Genomic DNA, 24,987 nt, shown 5'->3' with positions numbered 1-24,987 from the left:
GGGACTCCCTCCCTCCCGCAGACTCACACAGTGTTTTTGACAATCTCTGAGTGAATCCTGGCCACCCCATTGACAGCATGGGAGCCCACCACACACAGGTGGGCCATGTTGATCCTCTTGGGGTCTCCCTCCTCGATCAGGGACATCCTCCTCAGCAGGTCCCCATCTCCGGGGTACATAGCAGAGACCCTCTGCAGAGCAGACAGGTGGAAGTGTTTGAGGATAAACTATCGAACAGCTCAAAAACATTTCCCCAACAGTTCATATAGGCTAAATATTGATATAGGCTAAATATTGATATAGGCTAAATATTTTTAATCTGTTTTTCAATATATACATGTACCCAAGCGTAATTTTATATATTGAACACTTCAATTTAGGTCCACATTTGTGGACCCAGGGGGCCGAAGGGAATAAGGGCCCAAATGAAACCATTGTTTAATAGAATTATTATTGTTACATAACTTGGAACAAAACTTAGAAACACGTTTGAGTCCTTAAATGAATGTTGTTTGTCAAGCGACAATTACACTTTGCAGTAAAGACCTTGAGAAATCAGGCCCATGATGGTCAATTATAATTCAACAAGGTTGTTTATATTTTAACTGTCACAAATGCTTTTGACGCAGATATGTCTCTGCAGACATTGTGACACATTGTTGTTTTTGTACGACTGGTCCCTCCTGAGCCCTTTCAGCAGGTGCTGCTGTGCCCCTTACATCCAGGTGCCTGCGGTTGATCTCGTAGATGATCTCCAGGTGTCTGGGCAGCAGCTTCTCGAACATGTGGACGGACCAGCGCTCCAGGGCCTCGGGCAGCACAGTGTGGTTGGTGTAGGCGCAGGTCTGGACTGTCACGTCCCAAGCCTTGGGAAGAGAAAAAAACAACTTCACAATAAGCAATCTGGTTCCATTTTGTGTCAGTCTTCCTAATTTTTGATTGATAATATATAGGGTGTGAAGTCTACGAAAAAATAAACACACACACACACACACACACACACACAAAACAGAACAAAAACAGGACAAGAACTACTGTGTAAATAACATAAATACATACATACACACTTGACTAAATAAAATTGGTTTAGAATGCTCTGCAATTCTTATAATTATAACTGATAATGCTATTGCCACAACATGTCAGTATAAGCCAATGACCAGTACATTGCTGTAATGGGCTTCATTTGTTAACCTGTTCGAATCAAATTTAAAGCACGATTTTAGAATTTTTTTTTTTAACCTGTAGCCCACTTTAAGACACCATGCAGCTAATACAAGCTGACTGCCAAATTCCATTATATATTAAAAATGTCACCTTAGCTTGGCAAGACAATAGAGTTAATTCATCATGATCCCATACTACCTCATGACTTTAAATTACATATTGTTATTAACTGTTCAGTCATCATTGGCCACACTAGAATTGATCATTGTAGTCGCCTGTACATTTACTGCTGGGTTTTAACGGTAGCATAGACATATTCCTCTAACAGGTATGTATGTCAGAGGTAGTGCTGCAGAGAATCTCTTACAGTACCTTCTCCCAGGTTAACTTTTCCACGTCCAACAAAATTCTCATGAGTTCAGGAATAGCCAGGGCTGGATGGGTGTCATTTAGCTGAATAGCCACCTGGAAAGAAAACATAATAAAATATTGCATCTTGAATTTAAAACAGATACACCCTCTGTCATTTTAATTGTGTTTTACTTTGCCCTTACGATTTCATGGTGTTTGGCATCATTCTGATTGGTAGGTTATGCTGTTCCTCTATTAAGCTATTGTCGTTTTTCTCTAAATTTGGCTTTGACAAGCTTTGAGTTTGTTTGTCCAGAGAATCCTAGGGGCCAGGACTGCACAGATTTCCTCGCTCCATTCAGAGTTGAAAAGTCACATTGTCACAGGATTTGAATGCAATGAGGAAGGCCGTTGAAGCTCAAATGAAGTTCAAAGCCAGTAACGGCAGATTCTGAGAAAAATCTACGCCTCTTTTTATTTGTATGTAATATTGTAATCTGTGTTTGCACTTACAGTACATTGTTTGACAATATTGGGATTGTTTTAGATAATGGAGGGGGGTGGGGGGTGGCTGCGGAATATATACTTGGTCCCAAGGCTCACTGACACATGGTAAATGAATACTATTATATATGGTAAATCAATAATATTCCACAACAGACCAGCAGGAACATTTCCAAATGATTGTTACAGTCCAGTTCAATATAAACTCTTTCTCTTTGGCAGAGTGCAGGGTTATTTTTTGGAATTTATTTTCATATGGAGGTGGAATGTGGCTAAACGCATTTGGCTTTGCTGTTCTGTACTGGTGACCTTGTTTTCTTTGGTTACCAAACATCTCATTACTAAACGGTCATCAATCACTGAGGTCCAATGCCTCTCACAAGAATCTCTACTAAAAAGTGAGCTGGTTTTTTCTCTGCAATCGATTGAAAATGTATTTCAGTGTGTTGCTTTCTTTTAGAAATCGAACTGTTTGAAGAAAGGGGTACTACCTCGGTGTGTGTGTGTGTGTGTGTGTGTGTGTGTGTGTGTGTGTGTGTGTGTGTGTGGAGGTGGGGGGGAGCATCAGGGGGTGGATTTTAGACAGAGATGTCTGTGTTTGTTGCTCAGTGAATTATTGCGTTTGGGAGAGGTGGGGGTTGAATGGGCCACATTATAAAACAGCTAAATTAATACTGTATATTCACAATAATAATTGCATAGCCCATTTTCCGAATGGATGCCATTAGCCAGAAAATACAATTATTTAGGAACATAGTATGTGCATTGGAATGCATCAGGTATGAAATTAACTGCTTTTGTTCACAACATTTCCTAGAACATGTTTCACAAGACTAGTTTTCCAGAGCGCTGATTAAAGATGCCCACCTTTTCAGGGAATGTTTCAAATGAAGTCCTGACAGGGTCCCGGCAGCCAAACTTGGAGGACTTGAATCGTCGGATAATGTCCTGGAGAGTGGCAGCAACCACAAAATACTCCTGTTTCAGACGCAGCTCCTTCCCTTCAAAAAACTGAACAAAAGGTCAAGTTACCTCCTACTGCTCCTTGAAAACAGCTTTACTGAGAGACAGGTACATGAACAAACGCCATTGTGTCTCTGTATACTTCTCAAAGATACATGTAAACAAATCTCTTCCCATCTGACGGCTCAAGACAAAAGCGATTTTGTAAAGCTGCCTCACAGTTTCACTAAGGTCAAAAAAAAAAAAAAAAAAAAAAACCTTTCTGGATGTTTGGACCAATGACACAGCAAGTGCAGAATAATTGCTGAGCGATATAACCAGTTAACACAAAACAAGACATTATGATTTGAGATTGCAAGTAAACTCAAAGTTTGTCAAAGCCAGGTAACGCCAGAGCTTGCAGATACTTTAAAAAAAAAAAAAAAAAAAGAAAAAGAAAAAAAAAAAGGTTTTGCAGGTTTTGGAATTTAGGCATGTTTTTAAGACAGTTGTTCCATAAAGCCCTGTATAACAAGAGGGGAGGCATCAGTATGGAAAAACGTGAAGGCTTATCTGATACCAGACATCATTTCAGTGGCAAGGTAATGGTCATGCCGAAAAATGCTTAATTGCTAAATGCTGCATAGTTAAAACCTTAACAGTTTTATATTCCTTTCACAAAAAAGGGCAAATATATAATACATCTATCCCAAGTGTTATCTTGGAGCAGGGGTGGCGCCACGCCTGGGCCCACCCATTTTGCTCATGATCCCACCCAGTTACGGAGCGATTGACAGTTAAAAACATTTCATACCAAACCGTACCAGAATGTAATCCGCTGTGGCGAGTTTAGCTCATCCTCGTGGTTCAAAAAATACATCCGTCCCACCCACCTCAGTACCGTTGTCATGGTTATGAAAAAAAGATTGGTGATTGGATGGCTGAGATATGAGATCTTGCGTCTTCAATAGCATAGTATCGAAATTAAGCGCGTCTGCAGCAAACATACAGAAACTTTTCTTTCATTGCAAGGCACGCAAGCAACCAGCTTGTGCAGCTGGTGTTTAGTTATTTATACTGTATAAATGGATAATTGTATGTACAAAATAATGTGATATCTTGTAACAATTATAAGTTGCCCTGGATAAGGGCGCCTGCTAAGAAATATAATAATACAGTACGTTTGGCCAACTTTGCACTAAACCGGGGCTATATTTGTGTCTTACGCATTAGCTATGTCCCGATAAATTCTGTAAAAAGAAAACGAACCGACGATGCTCCAGTAATGTAAGTATCTAAATTTAACTTAATCCATTTGAATTCAGTTGACTCATGCAGCTGAGATGTACTGTATGTTATGCTCAAATCATGCCTCTATTCCTGTTTTTTTTTTTTTTGTTCCTATATAACTGACACTTTGCTAAAGCTCAAAGGGAAGTATTGACATTCACTTTTAGTCACTGTATGAGAGCTTTTTAAATTTAAGCACACTTTGGGAAGTCGAATACACATCTGAGAGCTTTTGTCAGAAACTAGCATTTTCTTAATGTGTGGTAGTGACTTGTAACTCGCAAACGTTGTGGAATTTGTGCTGCTATGCCTGTTGGTGGTAAATCGGATGTCCGACTGTCAAAATGTTTTGGTAGAGTGTGCGTTTTTGGAGAATGTGGTGCTATTTCTGACAGTATAGAGCAGTGATCCTCAAAGTGGTGCCCGCAGGCAAATTCGTGTCCGCGAAGCCAGGCCATCGAGCCCGCGGCAGCTGTGGTTAAATTATGGCATTTCTGGCGAGTCATAGCGTGGGAAAATACAGAAAGCTTTAAACATGTTTTCAAACAAAAGCGCCACAGCAGTCTGTTGACAGCGCTGCTCGCTTATACTGTGCTTGTACGTACTCGACTTTTTTTTTCTGAAGGGCTTCTGCGTTACGATCAACCAATTGAATATCTGCATTGTCTGTGCGGTAGCCCAATCATAAGTTAGCTGGGTGGGACATAAACTGTGTCTGTTTCAGTTAGAGGTACTGACAGTAAGTTTAACCAATAGGAGAGTCATATATGGCAAGTTTTACGCAGCTGTCCAATCATAAGCAAGCAGAGGCCGTTCATGGTATTCTGCATGAAAATTGAAGTTGAGTGAGTAGCCAATGGGAAAGTGAAAGATATGACAGCTGTCCAATCATTCGTGAGCAGAGGCTGGTTGTTAATATGCCGGGTAAGCAGTGAATTTCACCGACTGTTATTGAGAAAAATAATACTTTTCAGTATGTAGAATTTTATTTTCTATCGCTATATAATTTTTATTTCACCAGACAATGGAAACACCGTAGTATATTTAGTTACAAATCCACCTTTTCCGAATAATTGTACTGGAGATGAGCGATCTTTAAAACAGTAGTGTTGACAAAGTTGTCAAATTGAAACAAAGCGAGACGCTCTCTATCCTCTTTTATTTTAGTTTATTCATGGTTATCTGTGTAAATATGCTATTTAAAAATATCTACACTGCATATTTTATATAAATTATTTAACGAATAAGCGCAGTACGCACAATTACTGCTTGAGAGTTGGCTTCATCAGAGTGAACCAAGAATAACTCCCACTAAAACTCTTATATATATATATATATATATATATATATATATATACACACACACACACACACACACACACACACACACACACACACACACACACTCTGTGTATGTCTTGAGAAAGGAGTGCGATAGTCAGCGTGTCTGCAAACAGCCAAGTAAGATAAATGTATAACCGTGCCAAAATTACTTTGAGGACCACTAACTAGTATAGTGTGTCCTCAGTACACATATTGGTAATTACGTCATTACGTTTACGTCATTAAGTTATAAATGGCCCGTCCGTTAAAATTTGGGGCCGAGTCAGGAATTAAATCCTGCCGCCGCCACTGACTTGGAGGCAGCAGATTGTGAAATAAGTGAACCAATTGAAAGGAAGTCTAAACCCAGGAGAGCTCATACAAACTCCAGACAAAAATAGACTTTAAGCAAGTTGTGTCCAGCACTGTAAGTGCTATGCACACACTGGCAGGCGTGGAGAGCTGATTTAGATGAATAAACCTACAAATAGCTTAGGGTTATGATTAGGGTTGGTTGTTTTGCACTACACTAAGTGATTTATTGAGTACTCAAAGAGTGGCTCTCCCCCAACAGCATTTCTGCGCAGCATCAGAAGCAACAGTTAGAAGTGTATTTGCTTATCTATAATGTCCATAGTGGGAGAGTGTTTTCAATACATTTTTGTTAAATAGACCTTTTATTACTGCTTATTTAATTCAAAGAGAAAAGGGAATGTGTATTTGAAGCAGACAAGTAATGATACTTCTGGTGCTTTAAACAAGCAATGATACTTCTTTCAAGCTCATTCAGTTTTTTTTACAGATTTGTTTAGTGCTACACTAGCTTTTCGTTATGTCAATTAGGTGATTCAGATTATTTAAGACATTGGTTAGCACTCCATTAATGTACAAAAAAAAAATGTAATCTGTTCAATTACAAAGACATTGAGAAAGACTTCTAGCTGAAAAAGCTGAACTACAATACTGCAGTTATCTTACTGTACCTGCCAGAAGATCACTAGGGTATAGACTCCCAGGAAAAGCCTTTACAAGAGTATTCCTCTCCAACTGCTTTTTACAAGGCTTATTTAATGGGATTATACACCTTGGTGTTTGATTAGATTGTACTTTAGTAAGTACGAGTAGACATGACCAGAAAACAAAAGTACTGCATATTAAAAGAATCACTATAATCGATTACCACTCTTTCTTTAATATGGTTTTGTGCATACAATCTGTGGGAGTTTAAATACAAGTTGGAACTTGTTTTATTCTCCAAAAGAAACCGGTTTACTATATCTAGAAAGGAAAGAAAAGTGCAGAAAGGCTTTTAAGCATTTTGATATGGTTTAAAGTATAGAAAGTATAGACTATTATGAGTATAGAGCAGAACTGAAGGAGTTACTCATGAAACCATAATCAACTTTCATGCAACTTTTTAAGCAGCTGCAGACGTGGTAGGGGAAAGGCTGTGGCTGAGAAGGGTTTAAGTAACAATATAAATAAATACAAATATTTGAACAGCTTGAAGAAGACATTCATTTTGTATGACCGTTAGTGGTATAACTGAACACAATGAAGTCACAAAGCCCATAAACAAGTTTAAACAAGCAGCACAAACCAAACAAGAGTGTCCCAATTCCCTGTACAGATTGTCAGCCTTTCCCAGAACTAAATCCATCATTTAACACCGCACACAGTGTGCACTGTACTTTTGCCAACTACTGACCAAACCACTTATTCCAACTGGTGGTTAGCAGCACAGCAACAGAAGTGGCATTTCAGCTGTTGGCTTCGGCATTAGCCTGCAGGTTTATACTTACATTGTCATTGGGATAGAGCACTCTGGAGATGTTCTCAGCCAGGTTCCTGTCCAGCACAGCCTGGATGTAGTCACCTACGTTGACTGCAAGTCAAAAGGAGAAGTCCAGAGAGTGGATTAGTGTAGACTTAAGAGGATAATTAGCTCCAACATCCTTTAATGAGTAGTTCAGCTAATAACATAATTAAACAAATATTGCCCGTGCTGGACATAGTGTCCTATTCAGAGGAAATATTTAACACTAGTAAAAAAGTTTAACTGCTTTTTTTTCAGGATTGTCTGGTGGACCAACAAGGAGGGCTTTTGAAGCCAAAGAAAATACAATTCCAATCAATTGCCAATTATACCAGGCAAGAGAGAGGTCTGTTGATTCTATGTTTTTTATTTTTATAGCTGATACAGGCAACTTGCAAAACAATTCACACCATCTCCATCACATGGTATCAGCCCAAATCTACTTGATATTCCAGTCAGATTCCTTCCCAGAAAAACGTTCTGCCTAAGCCTTGGCAAAGCAACAATGAAGCCGACATTGGCATAATGGCCTGGGTATTTGCTTTTATATGGCATAAGCTCTAAACTGAAAAACAGACCAAAGTATTTCAGGAACCAAACTATAAAACAAAATAATCACTTTTAGCTTTCAGAGTTTTTAATTGTACTTACTGTATGTTCCATAGTCAGTTGCTACTCTGGAAATAATGACTCCAACTGCCATGGAGACAGTGGAGCCGAAAATACAAAGGCCTTGGCTTATCTACAGGCCTGTCAACATACATAAGGACATCTTGCTGGGTCAACCAGGGGTTATCACTAGTGCTAAGTTCAAGTGGAGCCAATTTTCCACAGGAATGAAATGGTAACAATAAACATGTCATCCATCAAGTGTATTTTGCTGCTTTATTGGCTATTAATATTTAAAGAAACTGCAGACAACCTTTTGCTGTGAGAATGAACTATGCCTCCATCAGCAATATACACTATGACTACCATTGTACCTCTCTAAAAGTTAAAAGGGGAAGTTAACACTTACTTTGTAAACAGTCAGCTACTTTTATTGGTTTCATGGGAACTATCCACCATTACTGGGTAGTGTGACAGCATGCGTTTTCACTACAAATGACACGTAAATCGGAGGGACCATTTACAACATTACCACTGCGATCAAACTACCAAACCAGTCTTAACGTTAGTGGAGAACGTAATGATTTGGGCATTAAACTGTGCGATAGTCAAATGTTTTTTATGACTTGGTTTAAATTACTCTATTTTTTAAACAAATGGATTCCTCTGCAACTACAGGTGTAGCAGCTTGTTTTCAGCTATGTTAAATGCCTGTGTTCTACGTCTGTTTAATTAGAGGTGTGATGTCTGACTTGTGCCAGTCTGCTGTATGAGAATCATAGCTGTTCACATTAGAACTGTTTTGCCTTGCGAGAAAAAAAGTTCTGTTAAAAAAAGTTAGGCTTACTTTACGAATAACTAGTTATTCTCTGAGATACTCAGAAAATGTGTGCAATAATCCCACTCATGTTAGGAATAAATATAAACTTACAGTTTCTGAAAACTACAGATTGGGGAGTCCAATTCTACAGATGTAGGACCATGCTGAGGTCTGGAACTGAAACTAACCGGTATAGATACAGATGATAAAAATAACTTACACTCCTGGAGGTTGAAATCATTGGGTGCTTTGGCAGACCAGAGTCTCATGGTGTTGACAGTGTTGTTCTTGTATCCTGGTACTGGGGTGTCATACGGCATGGCAAGCACTATCTACAACACAGGCAAAAAGGGGCTAGCCTCACAGACATTCCTTACTTAAATGACAAAGACTCAAAAGCAATGCTACAGCCAAATGCAACACTGATTAAAAAAAAAAAAACAGGAATGGATCTTTCTCTTAGGCACTAACTATAAATCTGTCATTTTTTTGTAATGAGATCTATGGTGGACACAAAGACACTGGCATCTAAGGCAGCGAGTAAGAGTGCACATATTACAAGTTTTTCAGGGTAAGAAATAGGTCACCTGCACAAAACTAGCTTGGCAATGGTTTGAAAATGCACAGTACAGATAGTCTTGCTTTTGCAGATAAACACACATAACAGAAGTTGAATGGTATAGGATCCCCAGGTGGCACTGGAACAATTTTTAAAGTGGGGGTGCTGAAAGCCATTGAACAAAACTATAACCCCTGTGTATGATGGAAGCCATGCAAAGCCACCCCAGCACCCCTAGCTCCAGAGCCCTTGCCCCCTCCAAGGAACACACACCACAGTATGACTAGTGTTGGATGTAGGAGGTGAACAAGATTCAGTTTGATCAAATTTTCAGGTTTCACTGAAATTCCATCCCCCTTTTCAGAATTCTGTTGAAACAGTATTTTCCTAAAGCAATAAAAATAAAATTCTTAACTGTTTGAGCAACAATATTGGTCAAATTGCACCAAATGAACAGCTTTTATTAAAGAGGGACTAGCAGTAGGTCAGATACTTACCTGTGTGTCAAGCCACTTGGCTCCTTTAGCGGTGTGCTCAACTCTTCCATAAAAATGCACAGGGAGCATGTACTCAGGACGGGCCTTTTCCCAGGGGTTCCCATAGCGCAGCCAGTCATCTGCTTCCTCTACCTGCAATCATTATGGTGGTTCTGTAACATGACTAACATGGCGGGGTCACTGTACTATAGCCATACAGATCCTCACATTTGTACAGTATGTAGGTTTCACACAGAATGGATCTGTAGCCTCAGTGGAAGTTCAAAGCCGTCCACAGCATGTGAACACGCAGCAACTCCCTGGTTACTTTATCAAGTAAAAGTCATATCTGAGTAATGTGCGCATTGAATAGTCTGGTGTAAAAACTAAAATGGAGACATTTGGTTCATTTTTATTGTGGGAAGCACATGTCAAAACAAAAGTTTTACCACCTGTGGTGCATTTGGAGGAACAGGACATGGTATAATATTGATAGGATATTCTATCTATTCTTATTTTGGTAATTATGTGACTACAGTGGCATCAATAAAAAGTCTAGCCTGTACAAATAACACAAACACAAAAAAACAGAGGACCTAACACCTAAATGCTTGCTGCTTTACACTGAGAAAATGAGTTCTGTTATTGAGAGGATCTGTGTTGTTTAACATATGACATTAAAAACGAAGAAACACAATAACACTGTCTGAACTGCAGTCCCAAATTGGAATTGCTGCCAGATAGCTTGTGTTTATTTCCTATTCTAAATTAGCTTACTTGCCAGCCGTTGGAGATCTTTTGGTTGAAAATACCAAACTCATATCGGATTCCATATCCATAGGCAGCCAGTCCTAAGGATGCCATGGAGTCCAAGAAACAGGCTAAAAAAGGAAATGAAAACACTGGATGATTGATTAGGAATCCACAAGGAGTACAATATTGCTGTTTTCATTGAGCACAGAAGCTGTGACATTTTCCTTATTTATTGAACTCAACCTGCTGCATTTCAATGTCACTCCTCTCAGGAAGAAAAGCTCTTTGTATTTTTCATAAAGACAAGTGGTGACTGAAGAGGTCTTCTTTCATAACTGGAGATGCCAGAAAAAAAAGGAAATGTAAAGGCGATGGCAAGAAAAAGTTTTCCCTTTAAAATGTACGCTGACTGGCTAAAAAAATGTGAGAATGGAAATCAAATTAGAAGACCCCTAGTGGCCTTCACAGACTTACGTTACCACATGGACACAAAGACATTTTTTGCATATTTACATACTGCATATTAAACAAATGATCATAAAATATGACAGTTGATGACATAATATTCCGGCCACCAAAGGGACAAAGTAAAATTGTCTTCTGGGCTAGACTGTACATCTTCTTTTAATGTAACATCTGGTGAAACCAAATATACTGGGATAGACTCAACCTGTTTAAACCAGAAGTTTAAAAACTTTAACGTGTTCTAAAACAAAATGACTTTCAATGCTCTCGTTTCAGGATTTGATGTGTACTTCAGTCATGTTGACCTTGGCTAAATGCCAGAAAATAAGATATATTGCTCTGTATCCCACAGTAAAGTTGCAAACAAACAAGTTCAGACTGTACATTTTAGTTGTATAATGGTTAACCATGTACTCACTTTTTACCACAGTATACTGCATTTAGACTGGGTCTCTTCCAAGAACTGAGTTTTTGAGATCAACTTTGTCTCCTTTATAAAACCAACCAAGTAAGACAGACTCGAAGTTCTCAGACTGCTCACACATCACGTGTAATGAGTCAGGGTTCCACAGCAGCCTCATAGCAGCCTTCACCGCTGATAACAAGCTTATTAATACAATATAAAGATGCAATCAAAAGACTGGATCAAGCCGTTGGGTTAGCAATCATTTCCCTGAAAACAAAATAATCTTTGTCTAGTTGTCTAGAAAACAAACATCTGTATATTAGCAGAAATCTAGGACAGTATGTATGGGCTCCATTCTTTATACCCCATTCAGCCTGATATGGAAAGTTAGAAAGTTAAAATAAAACATTGTTAATTTTGAAGGGCTGTAAATGAAATGCTGCTATTCAGAACTTCTGTAGTATGTGGAGGACCCGTGTCTACGGTTTATGAGATACTAAATAATGTAGGTAGAGACCCCCAGTCTTGTCTGCACACACAGGGTTAAGCTCCTTGTCCAGTGCATGAGAAGGGAAGTCAAACAGGAAATTGCCGGGGAGCTGTCACGGCCATCTGCGAGGCCAACAGTCCATCACAAGGCCCTGCTGACACTGAAGCCAAACTAGCACTCACAAAACCAGGATCCGGGAGGCAGCAGACCACAGGGAGTTTGAGGAGAAAAAGTAATAGAACATTTTTATTTTCTATCGGCTTCTGCCGAGTCAACGTCCATTTTTGATCTATCGCCCCACCCCCACTTTTAGCTGAAAGTAAGTTTTTCACAATTTCTAATAACCATGCTCAAAAATAAATAAATAAATAAATAAAAAATAACCATGCACAAATAATGCCTGAGATTTCAAATCTCGCGCTTCAAGTGAGTAGAATAGGCTGTGCAGTACAGTAGTTGCTCTGTGCATTGATTGAATAAATTGTAAGCATGTTTCATTTCGGATCCATCAACAAAGACTCTGAGTCCGATTGATTACGCTTTTGAATTTTAAACATACCTAATTCTAAACATAATCTATCTAGCTAATGTTAAAAATATTCCAGTAATGTTGCTTGTTATTCCACCCCTGTCTTGAGTCAACTCCCCTCCCCCACCTTGGCCTTCACGTCAACTCTACGACCCTGGGGCGTCAGGTTGAATCCGTTAAATCCAGGTTCCAAATACAGGATAATAAAATGGAAAACTGACAGAACACAGTTAAGAACACACTATAAAAATATAATTGTTGTATTTTATTTTACTACAGTAAATGCTGTACACACAGCAAAAACAAGTGCACAAACGGCCTGCCAATTCTTATGAAACGTAAGATCTTTGGGTGACATCTCTTCAATATCTTCTTTCATTTTCTTACACAAGATAAGCAAGCCCAGTAAAGCAAAACAAAATAATGGTTAAGTACATAGTGAAAGAATATTGACATACAAGGGAGCATTGTTACTGTATGCAAATCTATAACATTTGAAATATCTGGCTGGCTGTCCAAACTAAGCCAATGCACTTTACCTGCAAGCCGGCCGAGTCCTCCATTCCCGAGCCCCGCATCTTCTTCAATGTCCTCCAGCTCCTCCAGATCCAGACCCAGCTGTAAGTGAGAAAGAGAGAGAGACAGCAGTTCAGTGCATGAGAGGGTGAGGAGACCTTCACTGTAAGAGACAAGTTTCAACCCTTTCATCTGAGCTTTGTCACAGAAGCATGTCAAGGACAATAACTCTCATCTGGAAATTTGCCTGAACTTTACCTTCAGTTCCAATTCCAGCTTACTATACTCACTGTGCCATTCATAGGTATTTTGAGAAATGTAATCTAACTTGGTAACTATGTGTTTTATGGTTATAAAATGATATTCAATGATTTGCTAAGGATTTTCATTGACTTCAATTAAACACTGCATTTACATTGTTTTATTTAATGTACATAATCTTCTTACTCAGTAATATGTGACTGACTAAATCCAAGACCTAGGGCCTAGGGGACAACAGCACCTCCTAAACCAAACAACACTCACTGACTCATTAGCTTTTATATGTTGCTTTGTTTATTTGTTATACTATACTTCTGATACACTGCAAGGACTCCAATCCATAAAATTTGATTTCCTTATCAGGCAAGTCATTCTTAAGGAAAAAGAGCAGTACGGTTTGGGGCTAAAGTTCACTGAAACTACAAAATGTCTGGCTGTGGTTGGTCAAAATCAAGTGCTGGGCCTGCTGTGGAATTTTGTTGCAACGGTTAGAATTTCAAAAGCTCGTGGTTGTTATTGGCAACACTTATGTCAACAGGCCCTACAGTTTCATAACTGTTGAAACACTGCTTGCCTCGGAGGGGGGGCTGGGTTTTATTGATTTTGATTTCTTACCAGTGTTGTTGAAATACTGATATAGCTCTGCCTCTAGGGAATTCATTCAGCCAGCTACGATGGGGTTGCACTTTAGGCTGTCACACAACAAATATACAGCACTCCCTCTCTATAAGGTTCTCAGTTATAACCAGCCTCAGATATAATGCTCCTACACACTGTCTCTCAATTCCACATAGTAGGGATTCATGGAATATTTCTACAGTAAATACAGTACCGGTGTTGTTCAAACTATAAACAACTTTTCAGTCTAACTTCCGTTTCTGTCTCTCCCTTTTGATACAGTATCTGAACTAAGGAAAAGCTGCGCTGGCACTTTATAACAGACATCTTATTTAGCATTCGTTTTATAACTAAATAAATATTAGGCCTATTACGTGGTTATCTTTCCTAATGTATTTACTTTTTTGCTGCGAGAGGAGCTGCGGCTATCTCCAGGAGACGAGATGCTTCAGCTTTGCTTCAGCCCCACTCTGGCAGCCGAACCTGGGGCGAGCCCATTCCCTCTTCCCCTCTCCTGACCCGCTCTCCTTCTGGCACTTGGTTTGCTTGTCTGTCGCTTTGAACTGAACTTCCGACCGCTGTTTAATCAGGCTATTTACAGTTTCAAAACTACTACTTAAAATGACCCATACATGGTGCTTAATGTATGGTTAATTCACAGAAAGTTACATTTTTGCTTCACTATAGGTGTATTATAGAGAGGGAGTTATTTTATTTTGTAGTTTAGTCAGGTGTGTGTGTTATGTGTCCCGCAGCCCCCTACCCCCTCCCCTGTTTATAACATTCTTCGGTTATAACGCTCATATTATGTGTCCCCCAAGATCCGTGGTATAGTGAGGGAGCACTGTATATATACATTTTGAAAAAAAAGGATTATTTCTGAGGACAAACATTCATTTCCAATGTCTGTTCATTACCAGTCTTATATAGGTGGTAAAGCAGACCTCTAAGCCAGTGACAGAGGCAGCATTTAACCAAAACCTTTAACACTTGGAAATCAATCACACAGACACACTGTCAATAGCATGTGGGACAGCACAGATGTGAAATGACTCCTGCTATCTTCTCTCTGACCAAAACGTACTTGAGACAGGGAGATACAGAGTTTTGTATTTGATTTGCAGAACAAATTATTCTGTCCTAGAATGAATGCAAGTTCTATGGATATTTGCAAAAGGTCATGTTAGTCAAAATAAACAATTCAAATTACATTACTGGTACCTTAGAAGTCTGGTATAATGGGTGTGCATTATAGGACTTCTAAAATAGTATTAAAACAGAATGTAAGGCAACACCAGCACTGTTTTGTATTCACAACCACTTGGTAAAAGGGAACTATTTGTTTAACTCTCAAATGCTAACCCTTAACATAATACCCCCTTAAGATTGGAATTGTGTGGTGGTTATATTCCTGGTCCCCTATATCACAGCAGAATATTTTATAGCATGCATACTGTAAATGGATGAATGCTATCTACTGTAATGAATTTGGCATCTCAGCCCAGTGAATTGTATGGAAAGGCCTATCTGGACGCGAATCACAAACCATACAGTTTAAAGACGAATGTCTTATCATTCAACTAAAGAGAAAGCACTGTAATCAAGAGGTAAATATGTGATGTCAGTATTAGTAACTCATCAGACGCTAAGAGATCCGTTATGTATGCTGTGTATCAACAACCAGACAAATGCATGAGGACACTGTGCAATACCATGTCAACTATGCAGTGTTTACGAAGGTTGTCTTATCTAACACCAGGGCTGCTGACCCAATGATTCCCCCAAACATCTTCCTCTTATGAAGCTTATAAATAACATACGCTATCCAAAGCTACAGGCATGTGTGTTAAATGGGAAGCTAACCGTTTCTCAAGGAGGCCTCCACAATATTACTTTATGCATGAGAAACCGTATGTATTTTCCATACATACAGTACATTCATTAACTGCCCACACATTGATGATATTGGTGACTTGTCAGCAAGCATCTCATTATGAAAGTATATTGCAGATTATAGGTCAATACGGAATACCAGGATTCAGCGAGAATCTACTTTATAAAGTGCATTATTGAATGAATGTATTATACACTAATCTAGTGAGATTTTAATCTGTGAAAGACAACAAAAAAAAACAACAACTCTTTTTAGATCCTATTTAAGAAGCCATGGAGATGTCGCGTAAACAATTTCAAACTAGAAAAGCAGGCACACCCAATGTATTGGTGAAAACTCTTCCTGAAACGCAATATCTACCTGATAGATGGCCTCGTCACAGGCGTTTTGCAGTCCCAGGTTTATCATTGTGTTCTGCAGGGTTCGCCCCATGTAGAACTCCAGAGACAGGTAGTGAATCCTCTGCAAAAGAAATAAAATTTTCCTTTTGGCAGATGTAGTTATTGGTTAGTGAAATAAAGATACTGTTAACAGACATTGATGGCAGTAATAACAGACATAAAAACACAAACATAAAAGGGTTTGTAGTGCTTTCATAACATTATAATTTGTATTCCAAAGCCTAAAAACAATACCAAATTGCAAATCTAAAATACTGAGGCACTCTGTCTCACATGCCTCATAACCGGCAAGGTACAGCAATTCACCCGTAAGGAGCATATGACATACACAGTGTGGAACATGAAACCAGCTTACTGGGTCTTGCTTATTCCTCTGTTTGGGGTAGTAATAATAATAACATATGTATATGTATACACACACATACACACACTGTATGAAGTGAGCTTTGGGTAATAATTATTTTGATTCCCATGTCCGGTTATATGGCATGAACTCACAAGATGATAACAGATACTATACGTCTTCCAAGGCATAGCAGGGTAACCTATTTCAGGCTTTACTATGAGAGTTTATTTAGTCACACCTCAGCTTCAATAGACAAAACCTAGCGGCTTTGGTATACAACAAAAAAGGGGCTGAAATATTGCAGTGGTTTGCTAACCCCATGGCTTGATACAGTCAACATAGCTTTAATAAACCTAAATACCTATTACAAAACTACAACCAAGCACTAAAACCAATAGCTTGTGATGCACTAGTGACAGGAACCAAACCAGCTAGACCAAGCACCCAAAGGACAACTCCTAACTGCATTAAACTGCTATGCAATTTACCCTGCATCAGGATTACAGATGTGCTAACTAAGGGTTTAAAATTGTACGTGATTTTAGAGTGAGCCACCACTCCTCCTCTTTCATGATTTTCTAGTGTTTCTTGTCTTTCAAGTTCAACAGTACCGATGAACAGATTCAACTGTTACTTCCTGGTATTAACTTCCAAGAACCAAACTACATTAAAATAAAAAGGATATCTGTGATAATGTTGGTAGTGCTAAGGACGTTTTGTCCAGTCAGGAAGCCTGGGCATACCACATTATAACCCTGGAAGTTGTAACCATTATTGGTAATGATACAGTTTAAAATACATAACCAAGGGTGCTCCCGAGTGGCGCATCCAGTAAAGGAACTCCACATGGAGTGCAGGATGTGCTCTATAGCCTGGAGATGGCAGGTTCAAAACCATGCTATGTCACTGCTGACCATGACTGGGCATTCCTAGGAGACAGCGCACAGTTGGCCAAGCGCCACCTGGGTAGGTTTGATTTAGGTTCTAAAATAAATAAATAAACACACAACCAAGCTTATTTTATCCATGGACACATACTGTAAAGCAGTGTAGTCAAATCAGCTTGATCTGGACACCAATTACCAACAACAGCATAACCCTTGCAATGGCAGTAACTGAGGTATACTGCGTTACACAGATTTGATATTCAATCCCTGTTTTGCTATTTAATCTAATGAGGTTACCATAGACTCAGGTGTTCATTAGCATATGCCCTGATTATGTCATAGCATCTTCTGGATTCAGCACCAACCAAAATTAATTGATAGCAAATCTTAAAGATTAGTCCAGCTTTCCAATGCAAAGCCTGATCTGCAATGGTTACCGGTATTATCTTTATAATTTCAATTGGCTTGTTTGTTGGATAAGACCATTTACCCCCTTGATAATTGCCTTTAAGAAGTATTTAGCAGCATACATTAAATTCATTCATTCATTCATTCATGTGTTGATTTCAAAACATTAAAAGCTGTCCTTCACTCAACATATCTGCACTGATTGTTTTAAAAGCCAATCAGAGGAGTACTTTGAGCTAGCATTGGGAATATTTTCCCCGATTTACCACTGTACTGTAATAAGGCCTGGGATATTTCCTTTAGTAAATGACAAAACAGTCCCATTTTCTGTAATAAGACATGTTTCATACTTTTTGGTTTTAGTCTTGCATTACATTTGAAAGGGCATTTTTAACAAAGCTTAATAATGGAAAGTGGCAAATCCAGGCATTTGTTCTCTGCCCCATGATTCTGCAATAAAGCAAAACAATTCTGGGTGGTACCTAATAAGTAATGTTATTAGCAAACAGAGCAGGGAAAGGCTGCAGTCCAGTAAGCAGGAACCACTGTGAAGCAGAAAATACAGTCATTTGCTGGCTCTCCACTGGCCTGTAGCCAAGGTCTAGGCATACAGTGGCTGCAAACAAATGAAACATGTTATTGGTTTTCTAGGTGTCACGGCTATAATGTAATTATTTGTTCTTACATTTTATCAAGGTCTGCAAAAGCCCTGAAAGAACCAGGTGAAAGATTGGGTAACCATGGAATAACATAAAAATACATCTTTTGCAAATTCTGGCAAATGCTTCTAAATTGACCAGCCAATAAGATGTCAGTGTTCAATAACAATATCAATGGAGACACAGATTTCAAGTGTCACTGTTGTGACAAGACATATCTTTTTTTTTTGTCTTTCAGTTATTTCGAAGCTATAGGTAAAGCCAATATTTCCAAAACACCAAAGGGATAAAATACGGAAGACATTTTAAATTGGAAGTCACTTTAATATTTCATCCAAACAGTTTATGTAGCGGCCAAATTCACAAAGCTCTAATAAACTAGTCATTGAAAGAAAAGAAAATAATGTGTTTTTAATTTGTACTGGTTCCCTTGCTTCAGCTTGCTGGTGTGTGGGTGTACTGCAAGTACACAGCTCTAAATATGCAGCTTTTTCCATTTTTCTCTTTTGATTAGGAAAGTAACCACTCATATTGATATTAAAAAGTTCAAATTGTATTCAAAACATTGTTTGTACGGTGTCAACAACTGCCGTTCATGATTACAGTAAACATCAAAACTGTAGCAGCAGTAATATTCAAACACAATGTGCACCAACCCGTCACTGTTGCAAATGACAGTATATTTTGTAACCTCTAATTTATCAGCGTTTGTCAAATAAATAAATAAATAAATAAATAAATAGTTTGCATTACACTATGCTTTTATTAAACCAATTTCATAACTACAGAAGCTAGTCTGTTTTGTTGTTACTTGCAGTTTCAAAGGAATAACACGTTTGGTTTTGCAAACCGGGTAGTGTAAAACTTCCTGATACCACTGATACCAGTGACACCACTTCCTGATATACCGGGCTTTGACACTTTACCTTTGGATCCTTTTCATAATAATACTGTTGGGTCCGAATCCATCGCCCAACAAGGTGGTCCCTGACGGTATGCGCCAGAGCGAAGTAGTAATCCCTGGGTGTTGCGACATTCCTGTCTTTCACAAGAGTGAAATGGAGGTGCCTGTTGAAGCTCTTCTTGATCTCGGCGACATCTCCTAACCCTGCGATGCCCCTCACACTGATCTGCTTTCTTCTCTCGCTGTCTGTCAGCGGAGTAGCCATTGTTAAAAAAGGCAGATATAGTTGCTTTCCCCCCCTTTTAAGAAAAATTTTAAAGAAATGCACCAGATCTTTGCGATGTTACTATGGCAAACACAACCAAATCACTCCCCCTTCAGTATTTTCTGCTTACTGACCAGGGGGAACCCGATGGGGAACTGCAAAACACCCTTGACGTAGGCTTGCCAATGCTGCAGAATATTTAAAGCGACAGTATATTTTTTTTCAAACGCAGTATGTGATCTTCTGCTTCATTCCTTTTCCATAAGTCGTTCTGTGACAATATCGGCCACTCTTTAAGAGCTCAGCAGATAACATGTATTACCTGTCTGGTCTATCTTGATCAGAAGCTGTCAGCCACAAACTACACTCCAAAAATGTAAATATAATTAATTTAAACAGATACACCTATTTTTTTTTTTTGCTTGTTATGCAGTATGAAAACTATTTGTTCCATATTTCCAACTCTTATTAGTCACTTATGTTAGCCACCAGTAACAAAAAGCATGGGGCAGTGTAGTAGATTAGCATAGACCCTATACTGTATCTGTCAGTATTGCAGACAGATGCAGTGGCCAACACTTTAACCAATGATTCTGATCCATTCTGGAAGGGCTCAGATATATCCAAACCATTCTACAACTAAATTAACTGAAAGAGCAACTTGGTACGGCTATGTATCATTTACTTTGCATATCACTGTTACATCCTAGGGTCATTTAAAACTGAATAGTTTAAATCCTTAATGAGGCCTCAGTAGAGCTTCTCAGAAACTGGTCTACTTTCAGAATACACCTGGCAACATTCCTAATGCTGTATTTCTTACATTCACAGTGCTGCAGTGGATCAGATTAGTGTTACACGCTGGTGTAGCAGATGTACTGTGGAATTGGGACTTGCTTTAAACTTGTGAGTTTTAAAAAAAGACACCAAGATGGGATGACTGGAACGTAAAATGACAAGTGACTCTTAACCACATGAAGTAAACACTGTAAAGAAAACTGACACCCATATCAAGTTGCTCTTTAAAATATAGCCAATTAATAGAAACAACAGTAAAATCGAACTGTCAGAATATGTAGTAGACATTTCAACTTCAGTTCAACTCGTCTGCTTTAACACCAGTTGTCTATTGAGAAGCAAGATTGAAGAAATATTTAGAAAATTAATTTTAGGTTATTTGGCTCCTGTTTGCTTAGAGTTTTGTGTTTAACTTATCTTATATTTTATTTCTCTGTCACAAATAGACCCAGACAGAATGTCTACTTATAGTAAAGAGAGATATGTTGTCATTCATAATACTGATATAAAACAATGGCTGTATTGTATTGTTAAGTTGTTGTTTTTTTTTCCAAACAAACACAGAAACATTGTTTCTTAAAACATTATTTCTTTAAATGGGATCGAATTTTAAACTGCCCGTTGTAAAAATGGAACTCTCTGAATGGCTCCCCACTCACGTGATTCCCTGATCACGTGATCATTTTAGATAAAGGAAGAAAGTGAGCGGGGTTTGCTCTGGCGGTAAACGGTTATCAACTTAAGAAGGTAAGGTTACTTTGGTTTTTAAGTCATTATTCATGATTGGAATTAATTTATTTAAGTTCATCACAAAACATGTGTAGTTATTGTTAGCTACACGCCGATTGAAGCTGGAAATTCAAAGTTTGTTTGCAGAAAATGTCGCCGATATTGTAGTGGGTATTCGTTAAATTGACAGCGTTTTAGCATTCAGTTATCTGTGTCTTCGTAAAATGTACTTTCGCATCACCATATCAGCCTAATTATCAGAATTACTCACGTTTTAAAGAAAAAAGGGGTTGGGGCAAACGGTAAACTGTGTCCTAAATGTATTTGGTATGACAGCGGTGGACTTGTCCAAAACACACGAAGTATGTGTTTTTTGTTTATTTAGTTTAAAACAAAAAACAAAAAAAACCCCCACAAAACTAAATCCAGTTGCCACGTGACATGAATGGAAAATCTGGCTAAAGCTTCCAGTATGCAACATAATGAACTAATTATAACTGAAATCCTAAGTGGCATGTTGGAAATATACGGCAAGAAGCAGTTGACATGATGTGCAGTTCATTTCCTTCATGTCTAGATCGGGACCTGCAGACATGTCCACTACCTCTCAGAAGCATAGAGACTTCGTAGCCGAACCCATGGGGGACAAACATGTGACCGCACTCTCTGGAATTGGAGAGGTCCTTGGGAAGAAACTAGAAGAGCAAGGATTTGATAAAGTGAGACAAATTGTTTGGTAGCAGGTCACAATAAGTATGGCTCATTAATGAACGTGTGTGTGTGTGGAAGTTTTGGAAGTGGTTGCTAGGTGGGTGTTACAAATGTTTTGCTAACTGTGCAAAGCCTAAAGCTTTGCCCAAATGGGTTTAATTTAATAGCTTAGTTTGAAATGGACAACTGCTTTAACAGCCTAGGGTTCCTAGGTCATCTTCTACTTATGACCTGTATTAAATCAGTTAATTGCATCACAATTGCTATATTTTATAATGGCTATGGAGGCCATCAATTTGATTTTAATTCAAGACTGTAATTAAGTTGCACATCTAGAAGAAGCATCTTTTAAGATGATGAATATATGCATGCTGTATTAACAGTGTATTGTAATGTTTGTCAAACTGAAACCTGTTCCCCTTTTCTTATAGGCATATGTTGTCTTGGGTCAGTTTCTTGTTCTGAGAAAAGATGAACTGTTTATAGAATGGTTGAAAGATACTTGTGGAGCCAATTCCAAACAAGCCTCCTCATGTTACACATGTTTAAAAGAGTGGTGTGATTCCTTCCTGTGAAATGTACTGCATCCCTCTCTACAGAGTACACTTACTGCTGGCTGGGTTAACTGGAACTCTTTGAAAACCTTGATAGATTCCATTACATCGCTGTCCATTGTATGGTCTGAAGAGTACTTGAATGTTTCAAAGCTTGATTTGTTTCTTGTGATTTAAAACATGACTTAATTTTAATGATGGCTTCTTAAACTTTCAATGTGCAAATGTAAGCTTTTAAATAACTTGAGCCAGCTACAACATTAAACCAGTTTATACCAATAGCTTCCACTGTGAAACAACACACTTTAAGCTTAAAAAAAAAACATATGGTACTAGCTACTTTTGAATTCATTCACAAGGTAAAATATTAGTTGCTTAAGTGGGGGTTCCAATGTGAAGACAGTAGTGGTATTTGATACTGTCTGTACCGTTCTGCCACAGTAAAATACATACCATAGGCAAGGACAGATCAATAGTGTTAATATAGAGCAGGGGTCTCCAACCCTAGTCCTGGAGAGCCTCTACCCAGCAGGTTTTATAGGTATCTTTACATCAAGTGATTAAAGGTCTGGAAGTTGGACACCTGTTAATATTGACTAATTAAGCCAATAATTGGTTCAATTAAAAGTGGTGGAAACAAAAACCAGCAGCCAGAGTAGCTCTCCAGGCCCAGGGGTGGAGACCCCTGCTCTAGAGCAGTGGCTCTCAAACCGGTCCAGAAGCTCCACTTTGTCTGGTTTTCATTCCAATTGAGCGCTCAATTACTTAACGAGACTCTTAATTGAATTATTTTCTGAATTAAGCAGTTAATTGTTTTCAGCTCTTAGCAGTTGCATAACTAGACCGCTCCAACTGTTTTAAGAGCTAAAAAATTAAAAGTTTTAGCAAATGATCCCTTCAATTAAGGGTCTAGTTAAGTAATTGAGAGCTCAATTGGAATGAAAACTAGCAGCCACAGGGGGTCCCCAGGACCAGGATTGGGAAACCCTGCTCTAAAGGACAATGGTAACTGGTATTGTCATATTATAACTTACATAAGGTCATCAAATGTTTTTGCTATTAGTTTTAAAATGTACTGCACGTAATAGGTGTCTGGAAATAGCGTGGGAGGAGGGAGAGTATTAATTACTGCATTCTAGCAGTTTGGGGGCAATATGTAACTATCTGCATGTGAAGTGTCAACCTATATGCAAGATGCAAGCTGCCACTTTGACATTGACATTGTTTAGACTTTATTGATGGGTACACTGACCATGCGCTTAAACTTAATCTTTAGTATGTTTAACATTATCTAACACATGGAAGCAAGTAAAAAAAAGACTTCACTGAAAGAGTTAAAGTGCATTGACTTTTTTTATTTTAAGTGGCATTAGACAAATTCATTTCTGTAAACAAACTCCACCTACTGTTGTTCCATTAAAGACGCACAGCACAAATTTAATTCTTGGTTATCGCTTGTAGGCACAATTTCCATCCCAGATATTTGTGGACTAACTTAAACCATTGCTTGTAGTTGAAAGTGCTGGAAAAATGACTTGTATTTTATGTATAGTTTGAAATGGGTGGCAAACAAATTGCAGATCAAACATTGTGACAATACTTTATTTGGTATGCAAATATTGGTTACATTTCACAAAAATAAATGCTTCATTACAGTAATGTTTGTTTTAATATTCATTTGTCCTTGCAAGTAAACTCTGCCTTGTGACTAAAAATGATGACAATGTGTGAAATAAACCAGATCACTTCTTTTTACTTAGTGAAACAGACTTAAAATAAATCATCCTCACATGACTAAGCAGACTTTTTTTCCCGTTACTGAATCTCACTCTTAAACATAGCCTTACACAATCATAAAAGTTACAGTAAGGTAGCAACTCTAAAGAAAAGGCACAGACATCACACAAAGTAGTAACTAGGGTTGGATGATCGACATTTTCAGCTATCGATTATTGGCTGTAAATCATCGGACTATAAAATGTTAACCTTGGTGACTGTTAAACAAGTGTGATGCATATTGGATTATTTCATTCTGCCCTGTTCCAACCCTTAGCGTTTTTTCAGGGAACACAAACATTCTATGTCAAAAATACATAGTTGAAAGGACGGTGTTTTAAATTATGTAGGCTTCCATTTTGGTGTACTGTAGTTGGTTTTGTTGGTACGGTACTATATTTAACAGAAGTATTTTAATTCAGAATGATATGATTCTGAAAATATCACTTGCTGCAAGAGATGACCATGGACTGTACCACAGTACATACTTTTCAATCCGGTACGTATTGTAGCAGTATGTAAAATTCCCCATTAGCAACAGCAAAATTAAATTAAAACGTTACCCATGCACAGAACTGGAGGAAGCGCTTTTAAGTGCACAGTAAAGACAGACTGACAGGGCTGTGACGGATAAACAAGTACACTTAAGAAATGGGCTTTGTATCAGAAAACTGGTGACTGAGTCAGAAATCGCATGTCATGGGTAAGTGCATTTATTTGTTTTTATATATATATATATATATATATATATATATATATA

General features: G+C 38.4%; 2 protein-coding genes across 2 annotated transcripts in view; one reads left to right on the top strand and one right to left on the bottom strand.

Moving 5' to 3' along the window:
- The window catches only part of LOC121316875 (glycogen phosphorylase, brain form), a 28,103-nt gene extending 8,276 nt beyond the window's left edge, over nt 1-19,827 (bottom strand). Inside the window, exons 1-11 of the mRNA XM_041252157.1 lie at nt 19,417-19,827; nt 16,150-16,251; nt 13,040-13,118; nt 10,635-10,738; nt 9,879-10,010; nt 9,043-9,154; nt 7,380-7,462; nt 2,890-3,033; nt 1,540-1,632; nt 720-866; nt 28-191 (exon numbers count right to left, since the gene is read on the bottom strand). Of these exons, the coding sequence (XP_041108091.1) occupies nt 28-191; nt 720-866; nt 1,540-1,632; nt 2,890-3,033; nt 7,380-7,462; nt 9,043-9,154; nt 9,879-10,010; nt 10,635-10,738; nt 13,040-13,118; nt 16,150-16,251; nt 19,417-19,659 (1,403 nt within the window). The 5' untranslated portion in view covers nt 19,660-19,827. The remainder of the gene's footprint in view (nt 1-27; nt 192-719; nt 867-1,539; nt 1,633-2,889; nt 3,034-7,379; nt 7,463-9,042; nt 9,155-9,878; nt 10,011-10,634; nt 10,739-13,039; nt 13,119-16,149; nt 16,252-19,416) is intronic.
- Nucleotides 19,828-21,164: 1,337 nt separating this feature from the next.
- On the top strand, nt 21,165-24,959 carry LOC121316874 (barrier-to-autointegration factor-like). Its single transcript, XM_041252156.1, has 3 exons — nt 21,165-21,204; nt 21,764-21,905; nt 22,329-24,959. The coding sequence occupies exons 2-3, from the start codon at nt 21,780-21,782 to the stop codon at nt 22,470-22,472; spliced, it is 270 nt and encodes an 89-aa protein (XP_041108090.1). The 5' UTR covers nt 21,165-21,204; nt 21,764-21,779; the 3' UTR covers nt 22,473-24,959.
- The last annotated feature ends 28 nt before the right edge of the window (nt 24,960-24,987 follow it).

The sequence above is a fragment of the Polyodon spathula genome, chromosome 6 (genome assembly GCF_017654505.1).
Source record: "Polyodon spathula isolate WHYD16114869_AA chromosome 6, ASM1765450v1, whole genome shotgun sequence".
In the NCBI taxonomy this organism is placed as follows: Eukaryota; Metazoa; Chordata; class Actinopteri; order Acipenseriformes; family Polyodontidae; genus Polyodon; species Polyodon spathula.
This window is presented reverse-complemented; position numbering and strand designations above follow the sequence as displayed.